At 42.6% G+C, this 22,599-nt stretch overlaps 1 protein-coding gene across 1 annotated transcript in view; it reads right to left on the bottom strand.

The window, feature by feature from the left end:
- Positions 1-22,106: 22,106 nt before the first annotated feature.
- ST3GAL3 (ST3 beta-galactoside alpha-2,3-sialyltransferase 3) overlaps positions 22,107-22,599 on the bottom strand; it is a 389,817-nt gene continuing 389,324 nt past the window's right edge. The window contains exon 12 of the mRNA XM_030205792.1: positions 22,107-22,210. Coding sequence (XP_030061652.1) covers positions 22,142-22,210 — 69 coding nt within the window. The 3' untranslated portion in view covers positions 22,107-22,141. The remainder of the gene's footprint in view (positions 22,211-22,599) is intronic.

A 22,599-nucleotide genomic window follows, 5' to 3' on the forward strand; every position in this document is an offset into this window, starting at 1 on the left:
AATGGCCTGCGGTAGTGTAGGTGAGGGTTTTGGGCACGCGCAGAATCATTTTTCACCACACCTGTAAAAAAGGTATTTTTTAAATTTCTGCCGAGAATGGATGTTCAGCAAAATGAAAATTGCCACGGGTCCATTTTGGGTCTGAGACCTTACCTCTAGCCACTGACCTAGCGGTAAATCTCACGCGGTAACTGGGTGGTAATGACCTACGTGCGCCAAATGCCACTTGAAGCGTGTCCGATATGTGCGGCAGAAAATTAAAATTATTTTTCGGCCGTGTGTATTGGATGCGCACCAGAAATGAAATTGAGGCACGTGGTAGCCATGTGGTAACTCCATTTTGGTGCGCATAGACACTTACGCAGCTTAGTAAAAGAGCCCTTCTGTGATTTACAGAAATGACAAGCAGTACCATTACTGAAGGAACTGTAAAACCAAACCAAAGGAGAGAAGTGAGACAAAGAGCCACTACTTTACTTGGTTTTCATCAAAATCTTTTCCTGGGATTCAAACTCAGTAGTTATTTACAGATTCATTATTTCATATAAAAGTTTAAAACCATTCAGTCCTTGTGTGTCACTGATGAGTATCTCAATGATAAATAACATTCACTCAAGATCAGAAGTGTGCAAACAGTAATACTATAGCAAAAACTGTGATATGTGCTGGACTGAAACCGCTCCTTCCTTGTCAGGTCAAACTGAAATGTTCAGCACTGTAAAGAGGATTTCAAACTTGTTCCTTTCCAGACTTCTAAACAGCACAGATGGAATCCCAAAAGTGGAAAAATAAAAAGATGGCACCAGAAAAACAAATGTTCTTTTGTAAAAGAATCCTGTTATAGAGAGACTTTCCAACCCTTTAAAAAAATAATCAAGTAATTCAGTCAGTGATCAAGGACAAGCATGGCAATCCAGTGTCTTTAAACACTGAAATTATCTAGCATAACATTAGCTGATTGCTCAACTCAATCTATATTGTCCCATCCCCAGCATGAGCTGTAACACTGATAGAAGCAACCACTCTTCTGTGTCCATCAGTAGGTAGCAATGGCTTCTGTCCATCCTCTGCAATTGTTCAAACCCAAAGGACAGGGAGGAAATCAAGCGACTGTAAATACTGTGAACAAAACCGTCTTGTCTTGTACAGGACAGCAATTCACTTCTGGAGGCCGATTACAAAAGGGGATGCCCTGCTATGTAGGGAATGGCATGGGAAAGAGCTGTCTGCCTTCTACTCTAATGGGGATGAGGTGAGAGGCATAAAAACGATGATTTGCACTGCCCAATCATGCTTTCATCAAGTATTATCCACAGGACTTGTAAACAAGTAGAGTGATAATCTGGGTAAGAGAACTAAATATTCAGGAGTGCGAGTATGCTGTATATGCTCTAGCTGCACCACTGGTTATATGAGGAAGACAAGGCATACTGGGCTGGTGCTAAGGTGAACCTTCAGCCTCCTAAGCCCTCCATAACCTCAGGAGATTTTAAAAATCATGTTATTTCAACAACAATCTTTCCAGAATGATTTGTAAAAATGGATAATTAGCCTTCACAGCTTCATATTCAGCTGGTGGAGCGCAGCATTTTCCTGACTGCATCTGGTGTTAGATCAGAAATTCAATGCTGGGCATATCCAGGCTTCTGCACTGAATTTCCAGAGCCATTAAGTGTCATATTCAGCACTTAATCTGCTATGGATTACCGTGGCCGGCTAAGTTCTGAATAACCCGACAAGTGCTGAGTCCGCCTTCAGAATGTTCCCAAAATAGCCAGTTTTAAGCACTAACCTTTCATTTTCAGCAATACTAACCATTTAAGCACTGCTGAAAATGACCAGTTAGCCTTGACACAGGTGATTTAACCGTCCAGGAACCAATTCTAGCTGGTTAAATCGCTTTGAATATTGATGCCTTTGTTTTTTTTCACATATACAAATTGAGGTCAATTTGCAAAAACCAGCTACTGATCAGGGTAAACTGGCTAGTTGAAAATTGCCACCTTCCTTGCAGGGAAGAATGCACACTAATGGTTCTTTCACTTTGCTTTGACTGCAGCTGCCCTTTGCTGCTCTAGGCAACAGCCTAGTCTGCAAAATGATTAAGCTGACCCTGCATATGTGCACCACATTCTGACACACCCACTTCACTAGTGCCAAACTTCTCCTTTCTTCAACTTAGTGAATGTAATCAGAAAGGATGGTGCTCCTACTCCTGGCTGTGTCTGTATCTCGGATAGTTGCCAGTCTCTGATTTCTCTTAATATTGCTTGCTGATCTTGCCAATTACTTCCCCATAGATGGACTTCTTGACTTTTGTCTGGACCTAATTCTGTGTTTGCCTGCTGGCCTCACACTCTCTCTGATCTCAGAATATCAGGTCTGATTGAGCATGGCATTTTTTATATTTGTATTGCTCTGAAGCCAGAGAGAGGGTAAAAAAAAAATGCCGTGCTGAGTCACAACATATCTTTGCCATTTATTGTTCCTATTTACCCCTACTTTCCCTTACCCTGATTCTATTTGTTTAACATCGGCCGTATTGGAGCCACATTGAGCCTGCTAATGTGTGGGAAAATGGGGGATACAAACGCTGCAAATAAATAAATAAACATCAGTCCATCAACTTATCTCTGACAGGGGCCATTTTGAGTCATTTCCTCACTCATCCCAATTGAAAAGTCTATCATATATTGCTCACTTCGAGAAGCAAGAGCTGAGACACCTACATTTATCTAGGCAATGATCAGAGCCAGACTGAGTAACAGACAACTTAAGCAAACCTTCAACTGTGACCCTTCCCCAACCCTAGGTAGCATCTTCTCTTCCTCTCCTTATCCTCCCAACAGGCGGCCACCATTTTATCCCCTCTCTTGCACCACCCCAAATTCAGCATCGTCCCCTCTTCTCCCTGCTCTGGAGCCTGCCACTGTCATCCCTTTATCTCTTTCCATGCTAGCTCCAAACTTATAAAGAGTGAGCATTGCACAGGTGTTGTTATTAGAGGCCCACGTTGAAGCACTGCTGACCCTCTCTAATAGGAGGTCTGCCTTGAAGGAGAGGGGGTTGGATAAGGCAGTGCTTGAACATGTCCTATTCTTACAAGGCCCAAACAGCACTTACTCTTCTTTAAGCTTTGGGGCTAGCAGAGGATGATGTAGGGGGCACTGGTGTCATGGGGAAGACTATTGTGTGTGATTGTTCCCCCCCCCCCCCCCCCCAAAAAAAAAAAACATTTCTGTTGCCCTTGGCAAATGCCTAGTCTGCTTAGTGGCAGGGCTGGCCGTGGAAACAATTTATGGGTCTTCTTTCTCAAATCTTGCCCAAACCTTTTTAAAACTTAGTTGTGTCAAATAATTTTGGCCATAACCTCTGGCGACAATTGCCATAACTTAATTCTATATCAACAAAACAAATACCTTCTTAACTGTGTTTAAATTCTATTCCTGGTTATTTTCATGGTGTATGCCTAGTACTGTTTAATAACATAGATAATAGTTTCCTATTAATTTGATTTATATCACATAATTTTAGAAACCACTAACATAAGGCTGAACAAATCCCAGGTGCTAGGCCACCATAGCAACTAAAAAATTCACTCAGAACAAGGATTTTTGCATCATCACTGCCACAAAATCAGCAACAGTTTAGGTAAAGTTCCTATATATGTTCTCACACATTGTCCCACCCTGGAACTTCGCACATTCCTGGCTGTGGTAATCTGTGAGAAATTTAAAAAAAAAGTGCAATTTGTGTGGTGGTGGTAGGTGAAAATGAAAGGGCACATTGGCCAGAATGGGAAGCCCCCTTGAACCACCCTCTCCACAGTCCCGACAAAGGGCCAAAATATTTTAAAGATCTCCTGTCTCAGTGAGAGGGCTGGTCAGCTCCTGCTTCTCCAATCCTCCACAACCGCAACTTACTCCAATTGGTCCAGAGTGGGCAAAGGGGGCTAGAATGATCTCCAGTTGCTCCTTCCCTGGTGCCTGCCTCTTTCAGAATGGTGCTGCCTAACCCCCCCCCCCCCCCCCCCCCAGGTAGACATGCTAGCCAACCCTCTCTTACACTTATGAATATAAGGGCTAGGGCTCCAGATAGGAAGGTTTTGAAAAACATTTTAGTTCTGTATTGGGGCTGCAGAGGAGGGCCATAGGGCCCACTTAGCTACCAGAGACTTGAAGTACTTCAGGGAGGGGGAGGGATATGGGGGAGCTTCCAATATGAACCAGTGGGCAAGTGTTCTTTTTTTTTTCTCTTCAGCACAGAGGGAGTGGGAAGTGGACCAATGACTCCAGGAGAACGGGAGATAAGATTTCAAAGAACCACTTTATTCAATGACTCGACACAGAAAGGCCAAAAGGCCTGCCTCAGGAGCCTTAGATGATCCTGTAGTTAGAAGAGGAGATGCGTCTCTGGATTGAGTGGTTTTTGTTGATCCTTGTACTCCCAAAAAAACAACCTTAAGGTCGAATGGTCTTGATAAAGACCTTTATGATATCTTGCTGGCGCAGCGTCTCGATATAATCTTTGTAATTTACGTGGGAGTTAGTGTTCATCCACTTAGGTGGAGTCTCCTTTTTTTTCTCTTCAGCAGATTGAAAATAGACGCGCAATCGGCCTTATTTTCGAAAGTGATGGGCGCCTATATTTTGACCCAAATCGGGAGATGGGCGCCCATCTCGCAAAGGCGCCCAAAGCGGTATAATCGAAAGCTGATTTTGGGCGTCTTCAACTGCGGGAATGAACAAAGTTGACAGGGGCATGTCGGAGGCGTGGTGAAGGCAGGACTGGGGTGTGTTTATCGGCCGAGGAGAGATGGGCGCCTTCGGCCGATAAAAAAAAAAAGGAAGGGCGGCAGAAGTGAGAATTTGGGTCGCTTTTGCTGGACCCTTTTTTTTTCACGACCCAAGTCCCAAAAAAGTGCCCCAACTGGCCAGATGACCACCGGAGGGAATCGGGGATGACCTCACATGACTCCCCCAGTGGTCACTAACCCCCTCCCACCACAAAAAAAGAACTTTAAAAACTTTTTTTGACAGCCTGTATGCAAGCCTCAAATGTCATACCCAGCTCCCTGACAGCAGTATGCAGGTCCCTGGAGCAGTTGTTAGTGGGTGCAGTGGACGTCAGGCAGGCAGATCCAGGCCCATCCCCCCCCACCTGTTCCACTTGTGCTGGTTAATGTTGAGCCCTCCAAACCCCCCCAAAACCCACTGTACCCACATGTAGGTGCCCCACTGCACCCCTTAGGGCTATGGTAATGGTGTAGACTTATGGGCAGTGGGTTTTGGGGGGGATTTAGGGGGCTCAGCACACAAGGGAAGGGTGCTATGCACCTGGGAGCTATTTTAATTTTTTTTTTTAATTTGTAAAAGTGCTCCCTAGGGTGTCCAGTTGGTGTCCTGGCATGTGAGGAGGACCAGTGCACTACGAATCCTGGCCCCTCCTATGACCCAATGCCTTGGATTTGTTTGTTTTTGAGCTGGGCGCCTTCGGTTTCCATTATCGCTGAAAACCGATAGCGCCCAGCTCAAAAATGCCCAAATCCTAGGCATTTGCCCCGCACAACCTGTATTATCGAAAAAAAGATGGGCGCCCATCTTTTTTCGAAAATAGGGTTTGTCCCGCCCCTTCGCATTATGCCCCTCAATGTCTTTTTCAGCTCTCTTTTTCACATTTTCTTGCATTAATTTGCTGTTTTGCATGATTTTGTATTGCAACAGCTCATTAGTGCAAAATAGGCATGAATATTCATGCAAAAACTTACTACTGCAATTTAGCATACAATGCCTGAACTTTGCACTTTTGGGCATTTCCAGGTGTCTTGTAATATTTTTCAAGCAATGGGCACTTTTGCAAAGTCATTTTGCATTTCAGCTCATGAAATCAGTTGCATGGTGAAGAACTCTTCTGCAAGACTTCATACCCTGGCACTAGTGTGGGAAGCTCTTACACCACACAGCTCAAACTCACTAAACACTATAGGGTCCAAAGAAGAGACTGCAAGGTGAGGGAGGGATAAGAGGGGGTCTAGACAGCCCAAGTAGCTGGAGTCTTAGAAGGGTGACTAGGAGAGAGGACAGAGAAGAGGGTTGGGGTTTAAATTGCTAGGAATGAAAGGAGAACTAGTGGCTAGGAGGAGGGATGAGAGAGTTGAGACATGGTGGGGGGACTTGCCTTAGCTAAATTCATGTTGAATCTTTCACATTAAGCCATTTCTATCCATATGCCCAGTAAGGAGAAATTAGAGTTTACTTGCTAATTTTTTTCCCTTTAAGTCCCACCAGACCAGTCCAGTACCTAAGGGTTGTGACTACTGCCCAGCAGATGGAGACTGAGAATACCAGTGCAATGTGCTCTGCATTATAACAGCATTGTACAGCTCCAGCACATCAGTATTTCAATAACAAAGCATATGTCATAGTAGCTTAACCAAACTGCAAAGTTTGGGTTGGCTTGAGCCCAAAGTGGGTGGACGCAAAATTTTCTCTCTGCCCCCATTCTCCATCCCCTTCCAGTCCACCCAGTGGCCCCCCAACTAAATATAAAAACTGGCAGGGGATCCCCAAGCCCTGACAGCTGAAGACTTCCTTTTCCAGCAGCCAGAACGACCAAGCTCGGCAGTCGGTGACAGTGTCCCTAAGTCACCACTAGCATCTTGCACATGCGGTGTTTCGCTCAGTCCTGATCAGGTCATGAGACCTAGGCAGCCTGGAAGTGGTACCTCACTGCAAACATTGGGAGAGTTCTCTCTGACACCGATGCCCTTGCTGAAGAAACCCCAGATTAGGTGTTTCACCTTGGGGAAGAGCAAGTAACTCCTGGCCCGGAACAGCAGCTTCCGTGGCAAGAAGCTTGACTTAAGGAAAAGGTGGAACAAAGTCTGGGTGCCTTAGTTTCAATGCTGCAGAGGCCTAAGGTGGTAACTATGGATGTTCTATGGCACACAATGCTGACCCTCAATCAATCTGTCCAGTGTTTGTCTTGAACGTTTAGTGCGCAGTTGTTTGATGTTGTTAGAACCTTTTTGGAGCATACACAGAGGTTGGAGCTACAAGCTAAGATGATGGAATCCATGGCGAAGAAGGTCAGTGATTTGCAAGATCTGCATGGCTCTTTGGCCAAAGATAAACTTGTTCTCCATAGGAAATTGGAATACTTGGAGAACCAGGTTAGGAGGAATACCCTCCGTTTTATAAATTTCTCTAAATCACTTTTAGTAGCTCCTCCGGACGTGGTCCGTAAATACATGAGGGAAATATAGAAGTTGACACCAGAGGCTATTCCTCCCATGTTTCGTGCCCAATATTTGACTATATCTGGGCAACCTCCATCTGAACTGCCTGACGTGTTCAATATGAATTTAAGTGAGTTTTTGAACTCATCATAGATGTCATTACATCCTCCCAATGTTTCTATGTTGATGTCCCATTGTTATAATCCCTATGATAATCGAATGTCTCGCACAACTCTGCACAATGTATTCCATATCCAATTTGTTACAAATGTATTTCTACTATTCATATCTTATTGTAAGCCACACTGAGCCCGCAAAAAGGTGGGAAAATGTGGGATACAAATGCAATAAATAAATAGATAGAAACATGACGGCAGATAAAGGACATATGGCCCATTCAGTCTGCCCATCCACTGTAACCCTTAACTCTTCCTTTTCCTAAGCGAACCCACATGCTTATCCCATGCCTTTTAAAATTCTGACACATCCTTGACTCCACAACCTCCACTGGGAGGCCATTCCATGCCTCCATCGCCCTTTCCGTGAAATAATACTTTCTTAGATTACTCCTGAGCCTATTCCCTCTTAACTTCATCGTATACCCCCTTGTTCCAGAGCTCTCCTTCAGTTGAAAAAGGCTTACTTCCTGTACATAAATGCCCTTGAGATATTTAAACATCTTTATCATGTCTCCTCTCTCCCGCCTCTCTTCCAGCGTATACATATTGAGGTTCATAAGCCTTTCCCTATATTTTTTGTGTTCAAGACCGCTTACTAATTTTGTAGCCGCCCTCTGGACCGACGCCATTCTGTTTATATCTTTTCGTAGGTGTGGTCTCCAGAACTGCACACAGTACTCTAAATAGGGCCTCACCAGAGACTTATACAATGGCACTATCACCTTCTTTTTCCTGTTGGTCATCCCTCTTTTTATGCACCCTAGCATCCTTCTGGCTGTGACCATCACTTTTTCTACCTGTTTGGAAGCTTTAAGGTCATCAGACACAATCGCCCCCAAGTCCCGCTCTTCCTTCGTACACTGAAGCACTTCACCCCATATACTGTACTGTTCCCTCGGATTCTTGGGACCCAAATGCATGACCCTGCATTTTTTGGGATTAAATCTTAGTTGCCAAATATCAGTCCATTCCTCCAGCCTCGCTAGGTCCTTCCCTCATGTCATTCACACCCTCCAGGGTGTCTACCCTGTTGCAGAGTTTGGTATCATCCACAAAGAGACAAACCTTACCAGACAGCCCTTCCGCAATATCGCTCACAAAGATGTTAAAAAGAGCCGGCCCAAGGACCGATCCCTGCGGTACTCCACTGACAACATCCTTTTCTTTAGAGAAAGCTCCATTTACCACTACCCTCTGTCTCCTTCCATTCAGCCAATTTTTAACCTAATCAGTTACTCTAGGTCCCATACCGAGGGCACTCAATTTATCAGTCGCCTGTGCAGAACCATGTTATTTATTACAGGAAGGAAGCTTTACTCAAGAATACACATGGCAGTACTAAAATGCAAGGCATGTGCTTCAACAACATACAAAAAGCAAAGCTAAACCACCACTTAAAAACAAAAGTCAATGTTTCTTTTATTGTAGCAGTCAACATAGGAGCCAACTTTTCAAAATTATTGGGGGTGCTAAACCCAAAGAAAATAATCCCTCCCTGGACACATGCAAGGAACTTTCTTAATATTGGGGGTGCTCAAGCACCCACAGAGTCGGCTCCAATGGCAGTCAACCAGAACAAACAGGCACCAATAAATAACAAGATCTACTCTTGTTGCGACATTTGCTTTGGAGAATGACTGGAATGCTGTTCTTTAATTTTGGGATCTAAAATTAGAATTTTTCCTGACTTGTAAAGAGCAACTCAAAAACGGTGGCAAGTGCTCCTCGCTTTAGGTGTAGGAGTTCAGAAGGTGGGATTTGGGTTTGTTTTGCGATTTCCTTGTACCTGTGTGGTACATTTTGAGGATAAAGTTTATATGTTTTTTGATCAAAAACTACTATTGGATTTTATTATTTCCAAGGAGGAATTGAGGATTCTGACATGATGATGTATTAGATCTTTGCTGGGCTGGCTTAGTGGGTTTGTCTGTATATTTCTTTTATCACTTTATGATGAAGAAGTTATGTTTCCTGTTACTTGATCTCATATTTTTCTTTTAATAGTGGGTGAGTTTTCTTTTTTCCTTTTTATATTGTATTTCCTTTTGAAATCTGTGATATTTCTTTTTGACATGAGCGTTGTGATTGACATTATGTGAAATTTAATAAATATTGAAAGATTAAAAAAAGAAAAAAGAGAGAAGTAAAAGTAGTCTAAGCTACTACTACTACTATTTAACATTTCTAAAGCGCTACCAGGGTTACGCAGTGCTGTACAATCTAACAAAGAAGGACAGTCCCTGCTCAAAGGAGCTTACAATCTAAAGGACAAAAAAGTGCAGTCAATCAAATTGGGGGCAGTCTAGATTTCCTGAAAGGAGCAATAAAAATGGCAACAGATCTTTATGTAAGGAAAGTAAACAAAAGCAAGAGGATAAGGAAAACTATAAGAACATAAGAATACACATACTGGGTCAAACCAATAGTCCATCTAGCCCAGTACCCTGCTTCCAACAGTGGCCAATCCAGGTCACAGATAACTGGCAGAAACCCAATTAATAGTAGTATTCCATACTGCCAATCCCGGGGCAAGCAGTGTCTTATCCCATGTCTGTCTAAATAATATACTATGAACCTTTCCTCCAGGAACTTGTCCAAACCTTTTTTTTAAACCCAGATACATTAACTGCTGTTACCACATCCTCCAGCAATGAGTTCCTGAGCTTAACTGAGTGAAAAAATATTTCCTCTTATTGTTTTAAAAGTATTTCCATGTAATTTCATTGAGTGACCCTTGGTCTTTGTACTTTTTGAATGAAAAATTGATTCACCTTCACCCGCTCCATACCACTCAGGATTTTGTAGACCTCAACCTTAAAGTCCCCCCCCCCCCAGCCATCTCTTTTCCAAGCTGAAGAGTCCTAACTTCTTTAGCCTTTCCTCGTATGAGAGGAGTTCCATCGTCTTGATAATAGGGGCTTGACATCCATGTTTTATTTACTTCCTATTTTTTATTGTTGATTCTATGGTATAACTGTCTATTGTACCAGTTTTATTTATTCTATTTTTTATTGGTGACTATTTGGAATAATTGTCTATTATACCAGTTTTGAAGATATTGTTATTGTTCTCTTTTCTTACCTTACTTCTCTGAAACTCAATAAAGTGTTTTGAATGTAGCCTGAAAGATGCCAGGCTGTATAAAGAGACGCATATCAAGTAGAAGAAAGGAGGTATAAGATGCAGTATTTCTGTACAAGTTGTTGATTAGGCCTCATTTAGAGTATTGTGTTCAATTTGGAGGCCTTATCTTGCTAAGGACATCAAAAGACTTAAGGTGGTTCAGAGGAAGGTGACAAAATGATATGGGGCTTGAGCCACAAGAGGTATGAGAAGAGACTTTGACCTGAATACGTATACCCTAAAGGAAAGGAAGGATAGAGGGGATACGATATACATGTTTAAATACTTACAAGGTATTAATATGTAAACTATTCTTTTTCAGAGACGGGGAAGCAGTAGAGGTTACAAGGCGGGAGACTTAGGAGCAATGTCAGGAAATACTTTTTCACAGAAAGGGTGGTGGATGCCTGGAATGCCCTCCCATGGGAAGTTGTTAAGACAAATATGGTGATGGAATTCAAGAATGCATGGGATAAACACAGAGGATCATTATATAGAAACAGGATGGAATCCAATTAAAGCAAAACTTAAATGGCCTCATAACTGAAATGAGCTTTGACGGTAGCTTTGGAGATTGGGAAGTCCGCCACGCAGACTTCTACGGTTTGGGTCCTGTAAATGACAAAAACAGGATCAAGGCTGGAATGCACTTCGATGACAACTCTAACAGTTGGGAAGTGGATTGGTACTTGGAAGACTTCCATGGTCTGTACCCCAAATTGGCAGGTAGAGGACAGAGATTAATGAAAAAGTGCAGCGTGCCAGATTCAACTTTGGCCACCTGGTTGGGCAGACTGGATGGAGCATGCAGGTCTTTATCTGCTGACATTTACTAAGCTACATTTGGAAGAAAGGACAGAATCATCCGGGTGGAAACTCTGGCCTCTGTAAACTACAGAAATGGATCCCTACAAGAGAGTGCTTGTAGCTCATAAATCCTACACAATGAAGCAATGCCCAGCAGCAGTGAAGATTTAAGAATTAAATCTTTGTTGCTGTCATTAGGAGCTCAAAGGGTGGATGTCCCAATGGTTTAAGCACATCAGCACGAGAAGCCAAGCAAGTCTTCTCCAAACACCCTGAAAACATACTAACGCAGCTCCCTGCACCTTCAGCAATGCAACATTCAAAACCTTTCTGAGACTCTCCTGGAGAAACACTAAAATATGAGCAACTGATGCTGCAAAGGGAGGGGGGGGGGGGAATCCCTCTGAGCACTAAGTTTAAAAAATGTGCCAAACTCGCTCATAAGTCCACATTTCCAGGTTTATTAGTCATTTGCAATCCCCCGCAAAATGGCAGGCCTTCTGGGTGTCTTATAATCTACACAGAAGTAGTAGGAGAAAACATAGAAAAGTAGATAAAAAAGAAATTACAATTTAAAAAAAATAGACGGTAAAAAGGAGAAATACTGCATCTTGCAAATCCTGACCATTCTCCATGTTTCTTATAACCCTATGGGGGTAGTGAAGGGGGTTAGATAGAAAGGAGGTTATTCAAATGCATCATAAAAAAGATTAAAGTTCGACTTGAATTTCTAAACAAATTCTAAAAATAAAAAGAAAGAGCATTCCATAATGTTGGTCCTGTAACACTGAAAATGGTATTCTTAATGAATTCTGAGGTAATTTGGAGATAGCTAGGTACAACTAGGCGGAGATAAACCACTTCCTAACCAAAAGCAAGGCAGATATGACTTCTTCCGAATATCTTCTTCATCTTAGGCCTTATAGGAGGGATCCTTCATAATTACTTCTCCTTGGAACAGGAGATCTCTGCCTTGTGAAAGCTGGAGTGGCTGAAGATGGAATAGGTCTGCAAACCAGGACTTTCTGAGAAGTTCCGAGAGAAGAGGACATTTCTCTGGTAAGTGAACACTATTTTGCTTTGTTCTTTGGGAACTTAAAGATTGATGTTTAAAGGAGGAATTGTAGGTTAGTGATAGGCAAAAATAAAAATATAAAAAGCAAATTTTATCAACTAATCTCCATAGTCTTTTCCACTTAGTTTAAAAACTTTGTACCACAGCATTAACAGATAGAATCTAGCAGGCACTGCAGGGTCTAGTTTAGTCTTCCACCCACCCCTAGGACAACTCTTCATTTATAGTCAGTTATTGTAATTAGGGTAACAAGCAAGGAGTGCTCTTACAGAGTTTTAAATATTTTTCATTACCATCTAAGAAGGAAACACTAAATAATCATACAATATACTATATAAACTAAAAGACACTTTTATATTAGGCTAATATCCTTAATACTGGAGCAAGTTTTAAATTACTGAAAACCTCAAAAATACTAAGATGGAGCCAGCAGTCCAGCAGCGAGAGGGGTGCTATCCAGTCTTTTGCATTGAGTGTCACATGTATGATTATCTCCTAGTTGGTGAGATGTCATATGGGTGTGCCCGATGCAAAAAGCTCCTAGCTCTAAGAGAACGTGTCCGTTCTCTTGAGGCTAGAGTAGCAGACTTGGTGGAGCTGAGGGAGACAGAGAGGTACATAGAGGAGACCTACAGGGATGTTGTAGAGAAGTCCCGCCTCCAGTCTGGTAGCCCCTGTGCTACCTTGGAGGGAGGACTCCTAGAAGGAGAGCATCATCCTGGTGAAGTAGGAAGTACTTCTGTAGCCAGGATCTGCCCACCAGGGGATGTACTATCCTCTTTCACCGAGGATATGTCTCCAAGTGCTGCCCAGGAGGGAAAGGTTAGGACAGCAGTTGTAGTTGGTGATTCGATCATTAGGCATATAGAGAGCCGGGTGGCTGGTGGACGTGAGGATCGCCTGGTGACTTGCCTACCAGGTGTGAAGGTGGCGGACCTCACGCGTCACATAGATAGGATTTTAGATAGTGCTGGGGAGAAGCCAGCTACATGTGAGTACCAATGACATAGGAAAATGTGGGAGAGAGGTTCTGGAAGCCAATTTAGGCTCTTAGGTAGAAAGCTCAAATCCAGATCCTCTAGGGTAGCATTTTCTGAAATGCTAACCCGTATCCACGCGCAGGGCCAAAAGAAGGGCAGAGCTCCGGAGTCTCAATGCGTGGATGAGACAATTGTGCAGGGAGAGGTTTTAGATTTGTTAGGAACTGGGCAACATTCTGGGGAAGGGGGAGCCTATTCGAAAGGATGGGCTCCACCTTAACCAGGGTGGGACCAGGCTGCTGGCATCGGCATTTAAAAAAGGAGATAGAGCAGCTTTTAAACTAGAAACAGGGGGGAAGGCCGACAGTCCCTCAGAAGTGCATGTTTCGGGATAAGGTATCTTTCAAGATATCACCAAACAGGGAAGATTAAGGGTATCCCGTAGTGAGATGCAAAAGGAGACGGTAGTAGATCAGGTGTCCTTAAATAAAAAATAAATCAGACAAAAGATTTGCAAATTATACTGTCAAGTAACTAAGCACGATGTAAACAGGAACAACACACATAGTTTGAAATGTCTATATGCTAATGCCAGGAGCCTTGAAAATAAGATGGGAGAGGTAGAATATATTGCACTAAATGAAAATTAGATATAATAGGCATCTCTGAGACATTTGTGGAAGGAGGATAACCAATGGGACACTGTCATACCAGGGTACAAATTATATCGTAGTGATAGGGTGGATCGAATTGGTGGAGGGGCAGCATTGTATATTAACGAGAGCCTTGAATCAAATAGACTGAAAATTCTGCAGGAAACAAAACACTTCTTGGAATCACTGTGGATTGAAATTCCATGTGTAAAGGGAAACGGATAGTGATAGGAGTGTACTACCATCCGCCTGGCCAGGATGAATAGACCGGATGCAGAAATGTTAAAGGAAATTAGGGAGACAAACAAATTGGGCACACAATAATGGGTGATTTCAATTATCCCATATTGACTGGGTAAATGTAACATCGGGGCACGCTAGGGAGGTAAATTCCTTGATGAAATTAAGGACAGCTTTATGGAGCAGCTGGTAAAGGAGCTGACAAGAGAAGGAAAAATATCTAGACCTAGTCCTTAGTGGAGTGCATGATCTGTGCAGGGAGGTAATGGTGCTGGGGCCGCTTGATAACAGTGATCATAATATGATCGGATTTGATATTAGCCTTGAAGTAAGTATACAAAGGAAACCAAATACGTTAGCGTTTAAACTTAAAAAGGAGACTATGATAAAATGAGAAGAACGGTGAAAAAAACTTACAGGAACAGCTGCAAGGGCAAAAATTTACATCAGGCGTGGATGCTGTTCAAAAAACACCATCCTGGAAGCCCAGGCCAAATATATTCCGCGTATTAAAAAAGGAGGACGGAAGACCAAACGACAGCCAGTATGGTTAAAAAGTGAGGTGAAGGAAGCTATTAGAGCTAAAAGAAAGTCCTTCAGAAAATGGAAGAATGAACCAACTGAAATAATAAGAAACAGCATAAGGAATGTCAAGTCAATGCAAAGTGCTGATAAGGAAGGCTAAGAGGGACTTCGAAAAAAAGATTGCGTTGGAGGCAAAAGCACATAGTAAAAATTTTTGGGGGGTATATTAAAAGCAGGAAGCTGGCAAAAGAATCGGGGTAGACCGCTAGATGACCGAGGAGCAATGGGCGATCAGGGAACGACAAAGCCGTAGCAGACAGATTAAATGAATTCTTTGCTTCTGATCTTCACCAGGGAAGATTTGGGTGGGATAACCGTGCCAGAAGGGTATTCGAAACTGACGAGTCGCAGAAACTTAGATGATTCTCTGTAAACCTGGAGATGTAATGGGGCAGTTCCACAAACTAAAGAGTAGCAAATCTCTGGACCGGATGGTACTCATCCCAGAGTACTGATAGAACTGAAAAATGAGCTTGCGGAGCTATTGTTAGTAATATAAATTTATCCTTAAAATCGAGCATGGTACTGGAAGATTTGAGGGTGATAAATAAAAGTATAAACAAACTATAAAATGATCCTAATAACATTGTGAAATATGAACTGAGAACGATATAATTTAAAGAGGCCTTCAGTGAAAAATTGATACAATGTATCTATATACAAAGTGAGTACAAATATATAAATGTAACAGTATAAAAAAAAATGTACCAATGTATAAAATATATAAAAAAAAGGTAAACTAAGCCAATTCAATGTTATGTATAATATTGAAACGGTTTACCTCTTTGAAGTAAATAAGCAATCAAAACTGTTGCAAGTGGAAATATGAATAGCATTTTAGTCACCACACAAGGAATTACAAATAGAGGTATGGCCCCTCCGAAGGGACACCAACTTGTAGTGGTGGAGAGGCTTCTGTGTTTCAATGACTCAGAGGGCTATGCTGAAGGGTTGCCCATATTAGACAGGCCTCTGAGGAGAAACCAGACAGACAAAGAGTGTCCCAAACTGGGAGAGTGGTAAGATGGTGACCTGAAGTTCGTATGCCCAATGGCCTAGCTGCCCTCTGAAGTTTCGTCTTCTTTACGTAATTTCCTCTCTGCAATTGCAGTTACCTTAACTGAGAGGAAGTTGACAACCGGCCAGCGTTTTGACCCCTGAGCAGCAAGTGCGGGACTGCTGCGTGACGAACTGCCCACAGATGAAAGGGTGGGCGAGTCCTTTGATTAGCACCGGCGAAGGAGTGCCGACGCTCTTGGACCTTAAAAAACAACTCCATCGCTCACGAATTATTCAACCACCATGTCCAAAGGAGTGGAGGAGTGAGTTAGAGGCATATGCTGAAACGGAGGACGTTTACAGCCAGAAACCGAATCGGCGGAACCACCTAAACACCTAGAGAATTAACTTGGAGTTTTGGCTCCCGTGGAGGTTACATTGAATACCATCTGGAAGGCGCTTTGGGACCTAACGGTGGGCAGTAAATAATTTTGTTTCAGATATAATTTTATTAGAGAGTTACATGGACAATTTAACTGAACCTTTGAGAGTGAAAAATTGATATAACAAATGATTCTATATGAGCAAGAAGAGGTTATGATTTTGAAAATGATAATTGACCAGAAACTTTGAAAATAAAATGAATATTATTTTAGATGATTAATATCGAGATTATTGTTTTCCCAGAGTTCCGGGTATGACTCCTAAAGTTTCCTCAGAAATATTTCCTCAATTATTACTTTAAAAGGAGTGAAGCCTGTGAAAACTGGGATTGCTTTAATCAGTGGATTTGAATTAGAGACTTAAGAATATGTATTGTTAATAACTTCTTTTTTTAAAGAGAAAGATGTATCAGATGTATTATTTCTAATTAATATTGGCCAATAAGTATGTTTCCAATGACAGTGAAAATAAATTAGGACTAGTAATATCTGGGATAATCAGGTTAATACCACATTTTTTTTTTGTTTACTGTTTAATTGATTTCCTTGTCGTGTTTCACTCTCCCTATTTAGTGGTCTAAGGAAGAGAATAGAATTACCTGACTGAAATAATTCCTAATATTACTTTCTCTGTGTTTCCGGCAAGTTGTTTATCGTTTGTAAAAATTTAAATGGTTATAAATAAAATATTAAAAAAAAACAAATAGAGGGATGGTATGAGAGGTAAAGATTAAGTAAAGGTGGCATGCAACCTTTACAGGTCTAACAGCTGGAAAACTAGTACATGCATGGTGTTGCTGTGAAACATCCCCACATAACATATGAACAAGTTTGCACAATACCTCAAAGTGACCAAATTTGGGTAGAATCAACGAGATCGCCTCCAAAAGGAAGAACACGTTTTTTTAAAACAGAACTTGATGAAAGTGAAACGTGAGATCAAACAAAGGCTGAAAAAAGTCACTAGTGTATAAATGCTATGATTAAAAAATGTGGTTAAAAGAGTACAGTTTTGGCCGTGAAAACAAATAACTAAGAAAACATTTTTGCAGCTGAAAACATCTACTATAATAAAACTCACCCTCAACGTTCTGAAGACAACGTTCTGAAGTCACTCAGTCACTCCCCGAAGGGTTCATGGATTCATGGTGAAGCCACAACACTGACCATGTCTCTGCCCGCCCTCGCATGACGGACCAATCAGAAAAAACACCCTCAACATTCTGAAACACAAGGACCATCACAACACCGTCCAGGCACATAGGCAACGTAAGACGGACCAATCAGAGGAAACTACGTGACAATAAGGGAGGAGCATTCCCCAGAGAATGGCTCATTATCTGTGCAGCACGGAGAGCACAAACCACCGCTGGAACGAGAGAATATTCCTGCTGTGGGTATGTGCAAAAATAGATCGGGGGGGGGGGGGGGGGGGGAGAATTTTTAAATGCCTAATGCCAGTACTGAAGAGTGCCAGAGGGCCCATAGCAAAGACTTATTTGGGATCGCTTGACATGGAGTCAGAGGAGCCGGAAAACAACTTGCCCGTCACCTCTGGGACGTGGGTGAACAGGACAAGTTGCGGCCCAGCTGGAAGGATTACTCGTGACCCAGCCAGCAGCAAATAGCGACCAAGGAAGGGGGAGGAGTATTTCCTACTCCTTCCCTGCCTAGGAATCGCTGGAGACTGGCTGTCAAACTAACGAAACAACCGCACACCGACGCACCACCTCCATCATTCAAAGGCATCCACTCTTCTTCAACAGAAATGCAAACTAATAATACAAAACAAAGAATACCCGTTTTCTCACGCAGCTACAGGTAATCCCACCCCCTTCCTCTTCCCCTTTTGCCAAAGCGGCGTGCCCAACATCCCAGCCTCAGGCAAGCCGTTCTCCCACCTCGGGGATCCCCGAGCACCCGGAAAAAGACGGCGCAGCTTCCCGCAGCGCATGTTCCAGCATTCCCCTGCAGCCGGCCTGAAATGGACCGAACATACCGGATCACCACCCAATGGCCCGAGACCGTGCTCCTCTCCCTTCCGCCAACTTAAAACAACCATCCCCGTCCTCAGGCAAGCCGTCTCCCACCTCCAGGATGCCCAGAACCCCAGCCCAACGGAAAAGACGGCGTTACTTCCCACAGCACATTTCTCTTCCAGTGTTCCCCTACAGCAGCCCTGAAACGGCCAAAAAATACCGACAGACCAAGAACGTGCTCCTCTCCCTTCCGCCCATCTAAAACAACACTGCTGCCTCAGCACAACACAAAAAAAAAAAACCCGGAAAAAACAATCCACTACTCAGCAAAGGCTGACCCCCTAAACCACATTTACATTTCATCAACAGAAAGACCCCCCTCCACAAACCTCCTTGACAGACAAAACCACACACACACAATACAACAGACACACTCCCTCAAAGCCACAACCAATCCATCCCACTTTGCCAGCATAGCACAGCACATCCCGCAACCCCCAAGCAAAAAACAAAACAAAAAAGACACACATCAACAACCTGCACACACCGCACCTCACACACACACACAAAATAACTCTGACACATACACACACACAAAAAAAACCACATGCTAGTGCCCGTTTCATTGGTTTCGGAAACGGGCCTTTTTACTAGTTATAATAAAGAGTTGAATTCAATGCAGATATCCTGAAAACTCCGACTGGCTGGGTGTGCCTTAAGGATTTTGAAGCTTGATTACCGAAATATCTCTTACACTGATCTTCCACTTTTTCTGAAAAAAAAAAACTGCAAATAGTACAAAATACTGTTCAGATTCTTGCAGGCACCCGTCGATTTGACCATGTATCACCATGGTGAAACATCATCACTGGCTTGCAGTGGAGTAGCTTAGTGGTTAGTGCAGTGGACTTTGATCCTGGTGAACTGAGTTCAATTCCACTGCAGCTCCATGTGACTCTGGGCAAGTCACTTAACCCTCCATTGCCCCTGGTACAAAATAAGTACCTGAATATATGTAAACCGCTTTGAATGTAGTTGCAAAAACCTCAGAAAGGCAGTATATCAAGTCCCATTTCCCTTTACAAAGTCCTGACAATTATTCATAAGGTCCTCCATAGAGGTACCCCTTCCTATCTGGCGTCTTTCATTGTACCCTATAAATCGCTATAACAAGCAAGTATAACATACCCCTATATAAATAATCAATCTTGTTGATGGAGGAAAAGACTTCATATGCTCAGCTCTCAATTGCATAATTTCCAATGTAAAGCTGGGCAAGCTTTCTCATAAGTCTTAAAAACCTCCCTTTATTATACAAGTTTTAATGATTGTTATCTTTTTTCTTTCAGTATTAAACATCATTTTTTTTTTTTTCAGGAACTTGATAACTTGAAGACACTTATTTTAGTAAGGTAAGGCTTCTTTCGGTTTGCTAAGTATTCTCCTTAATTTCCTCTTGTTTTTTTTTTTTTGTATGACTCTTATTTTCTCTCAGAAATCACACCCTCCTCGATCTTCTGGATCACAGTTATCCAACCGGCCCAGGAGTTTCTGACCGGAACAGTCCAGGCATGCATGCCTAATTGCCTGCTGGTGACATGGAAATACTGAAATGCTGAAGCTACAATGCTTTTATAATGCAGAGCGCACAGTGCTGTATTCTCTGCCTTCACTGCTGGTCAATGAGTACAACCCACAGGTACTGGAGTGGTCTGGTGAGGACACTATGGAATTCTGTTTTTAACCATTGATTCTTCCATTTTGTGTGACATCGTTATCAAATTCACTGTTTCCAGCTTCCCAGATCACCCTGGAGTATTTTTACAGTAAAAATTAGTGTTACATTAGCTACCCTCCAGTCCCCAGCTGCAGTTGTTGATTTTAATTACGTTATTAAACATATCTGTAATTTCATATTTGAATTCTTTTAGAATTCTGGAGTGAATACCATCGCAATACACCCTCCAGTGATTGTGCTGGACAAGGAGAAGTCCACAGGAAATCGGAGAGTTGAAGGGAGGGAAGAAGTAAATTCACGGGCACCAGGGACAGGGATCTGAAGACCTTCAGATATGACTCTGCAGACTCAAGCCACCTGCAAAGCTCAACTGGGGCCAGTTGACCAACTGAACCAGGAGCAAAGCACTCAGAACCAGAAGCTGAAAAATGTGTCCATCCACCTGCTTGGAGACAGAAAATACTGAGGAGCTGGACTGGAATCCAAGAGAGAGATGTCTCAGCTCAGTTTTAAGTTCTCCATCTCCACCTGCTGGTTGATGGACACAATTATCCCCACAGGTTCTGGAACAGTGGGAAGCTACGTGATGGAATAGCCTTTTATAAAACTGCTTGGACTATATGAGTGTAAACTTATACACATAAAGTATATGCGCAAAAGTTTACCCAATGTGAGCCAGGGGTGAGGTTTGGAAGGGGTTACTGTTTATGAACATACTTCATAAAATAAGCTGTACTTAATTGTAGGTGTAGGTGTTTGCGTGTACCTTCTATGTGCATGTTTTCCCTTTGAAAACTGTTCGGTGGGTAGTTATGTCGGTAAATGGACATAGACCTGTGTTCACTAAGTGCTCTTCTGCACCTCCCCCCTGAGAGAGACAGGGAATACTGTAACTAGTTTCCTAACTCCTAATAAATAGTCAGAAATACGTTTCTCTGTTATGCGACCTTGCTTTCATTCTTATGATTGATTTTCTCTTACATGTGGTGGTGGGGTTTAAGAAAACTCAGACTTAAAGTTTAAAACTAACACTGCACAAGGGGTTTGCTGAATGAAAACATATCTGTAACTTTGCTTTTATGCTGACACCATAAAAAAAAAGAAGACGTTTTTTAATAGTGAAGTGGGAGTGTGAAGCCATATTCCATCGCTGCCTGTGAGCATCATTTGTAACAGGCTTCTCAGAAGAAGTGCCTTATACAGTGTATTCAGCAGCTGTACAGACACTGCAAGGAAGCATGGAAAGACCCACATTTGCAGGTATATATGTGCAAACAGACTTCTCTCATTTGTGTATACAAGGCACAGCTTCTAATTTTGAAGGTCGGATCTGTGATAATATATGTATCATAATGATGCACCTGTATAATGTATATAAGAGAAATCCCCAGAACAGATGGGATTGGTGGGCAGGCAGGCGAGGGAGCAGATACCAGAGACATACTATTATCAAGTACAAAGAGGCACTGCTGATAATACAAAGGCAGGGACAGACCTATCCCATGAATATGTCCGTCTCAGGGCACCACTGTATTACTGAAGAGCGAGGACTCTGTAGCATTCCAGTGCAGAACATACACGCAACATAAATTATATAAACACAATAACAATCCACTAGACTTATCAACTCCTGTATACTAGCACCATCAATCTCAAATGGACGGCGTCTTTCCAATAGAAGTTAGAAAAGCACAGGAGGAGGGGATCCAATGCCCTTGCAGGGGTCTGTGAACTTATCGTTCTTGTGCAATGCCATTACTAAGCTTTGAATCATGATATTTTTACAGTAACTTGACTGTTCACTTCTCTTTACATAATACTTTTTGTACATTCAAGAGCCATGGCCCATAGGGTGTGCACTCCAAGAGCTCTATTTTGGCACATCTCTTTTCTTCATTTGAAGTAAAAATAAATCTCAAGTTCTGCGGTGCTGTATATGACTTCCAATAGCAGGCTTCTAGCTATTCATGGTCCTCTGTTGCCTTTAGCAGAACATCAGAATCCAGGCAGCGACTATGTGCAAATGCCCTGCAGCTCTGGTTCCAGCTGCTGTTGTGTTTCTTGCTTGTTCATAGTGTCAGTTCTCAGATCCCATTGGTGAGGTCAGTGATCACGCCACTCTTTACCAGTTTGCGCAGGAACTCCTTCTCTCGCTGAATGTTGTGTCCAGGACTGAAAGAGGAAATAAGAAGAAACGGATACTGAGAAATCTGTGGATGGATGGATGGGTGAAGATGATCTGTCAGGTACCACTGGGGAATACTCGATGTAGCTAGCACTAGACAGCACTAACCTAGGTCTTCTGTGAATCCTCTGAACTAGACATTGATGTGGAGTTTGCCTACTGTTGCAGAATTCCCAATTTAACATTTTCATTGAAAAGTACCCTATTTTACTATTAAGAACTGAAATTAAGGAAAAGCGAATGCTACATACCTGTAGAAGGTATTCTCCGAGGACAGCAGGCTGATTGTTCTCACTGATGGGTGACGTCCACGGCAGCCCCTCCAATCAGAACACTTTCTAGCAAAGTCCTTTGCTAGTCCTTGCGCGCCGATGCG

The sequence above is a fragment of the Microcaecilia unicolor genome, chromosome 6 (assembly GCF_901765095.1).
Source record: "Microcaecilia unicolor chromosome 6, aMicUni1.1, whole genome shotgun sequence".
Classification (NCBI taxonomy): Eukaryota; Metazoa; Chordata; class Amphibia; order Gymnophiona; family Siphonopidae; genus Microcaecilia; species Microcaecilia unicolor.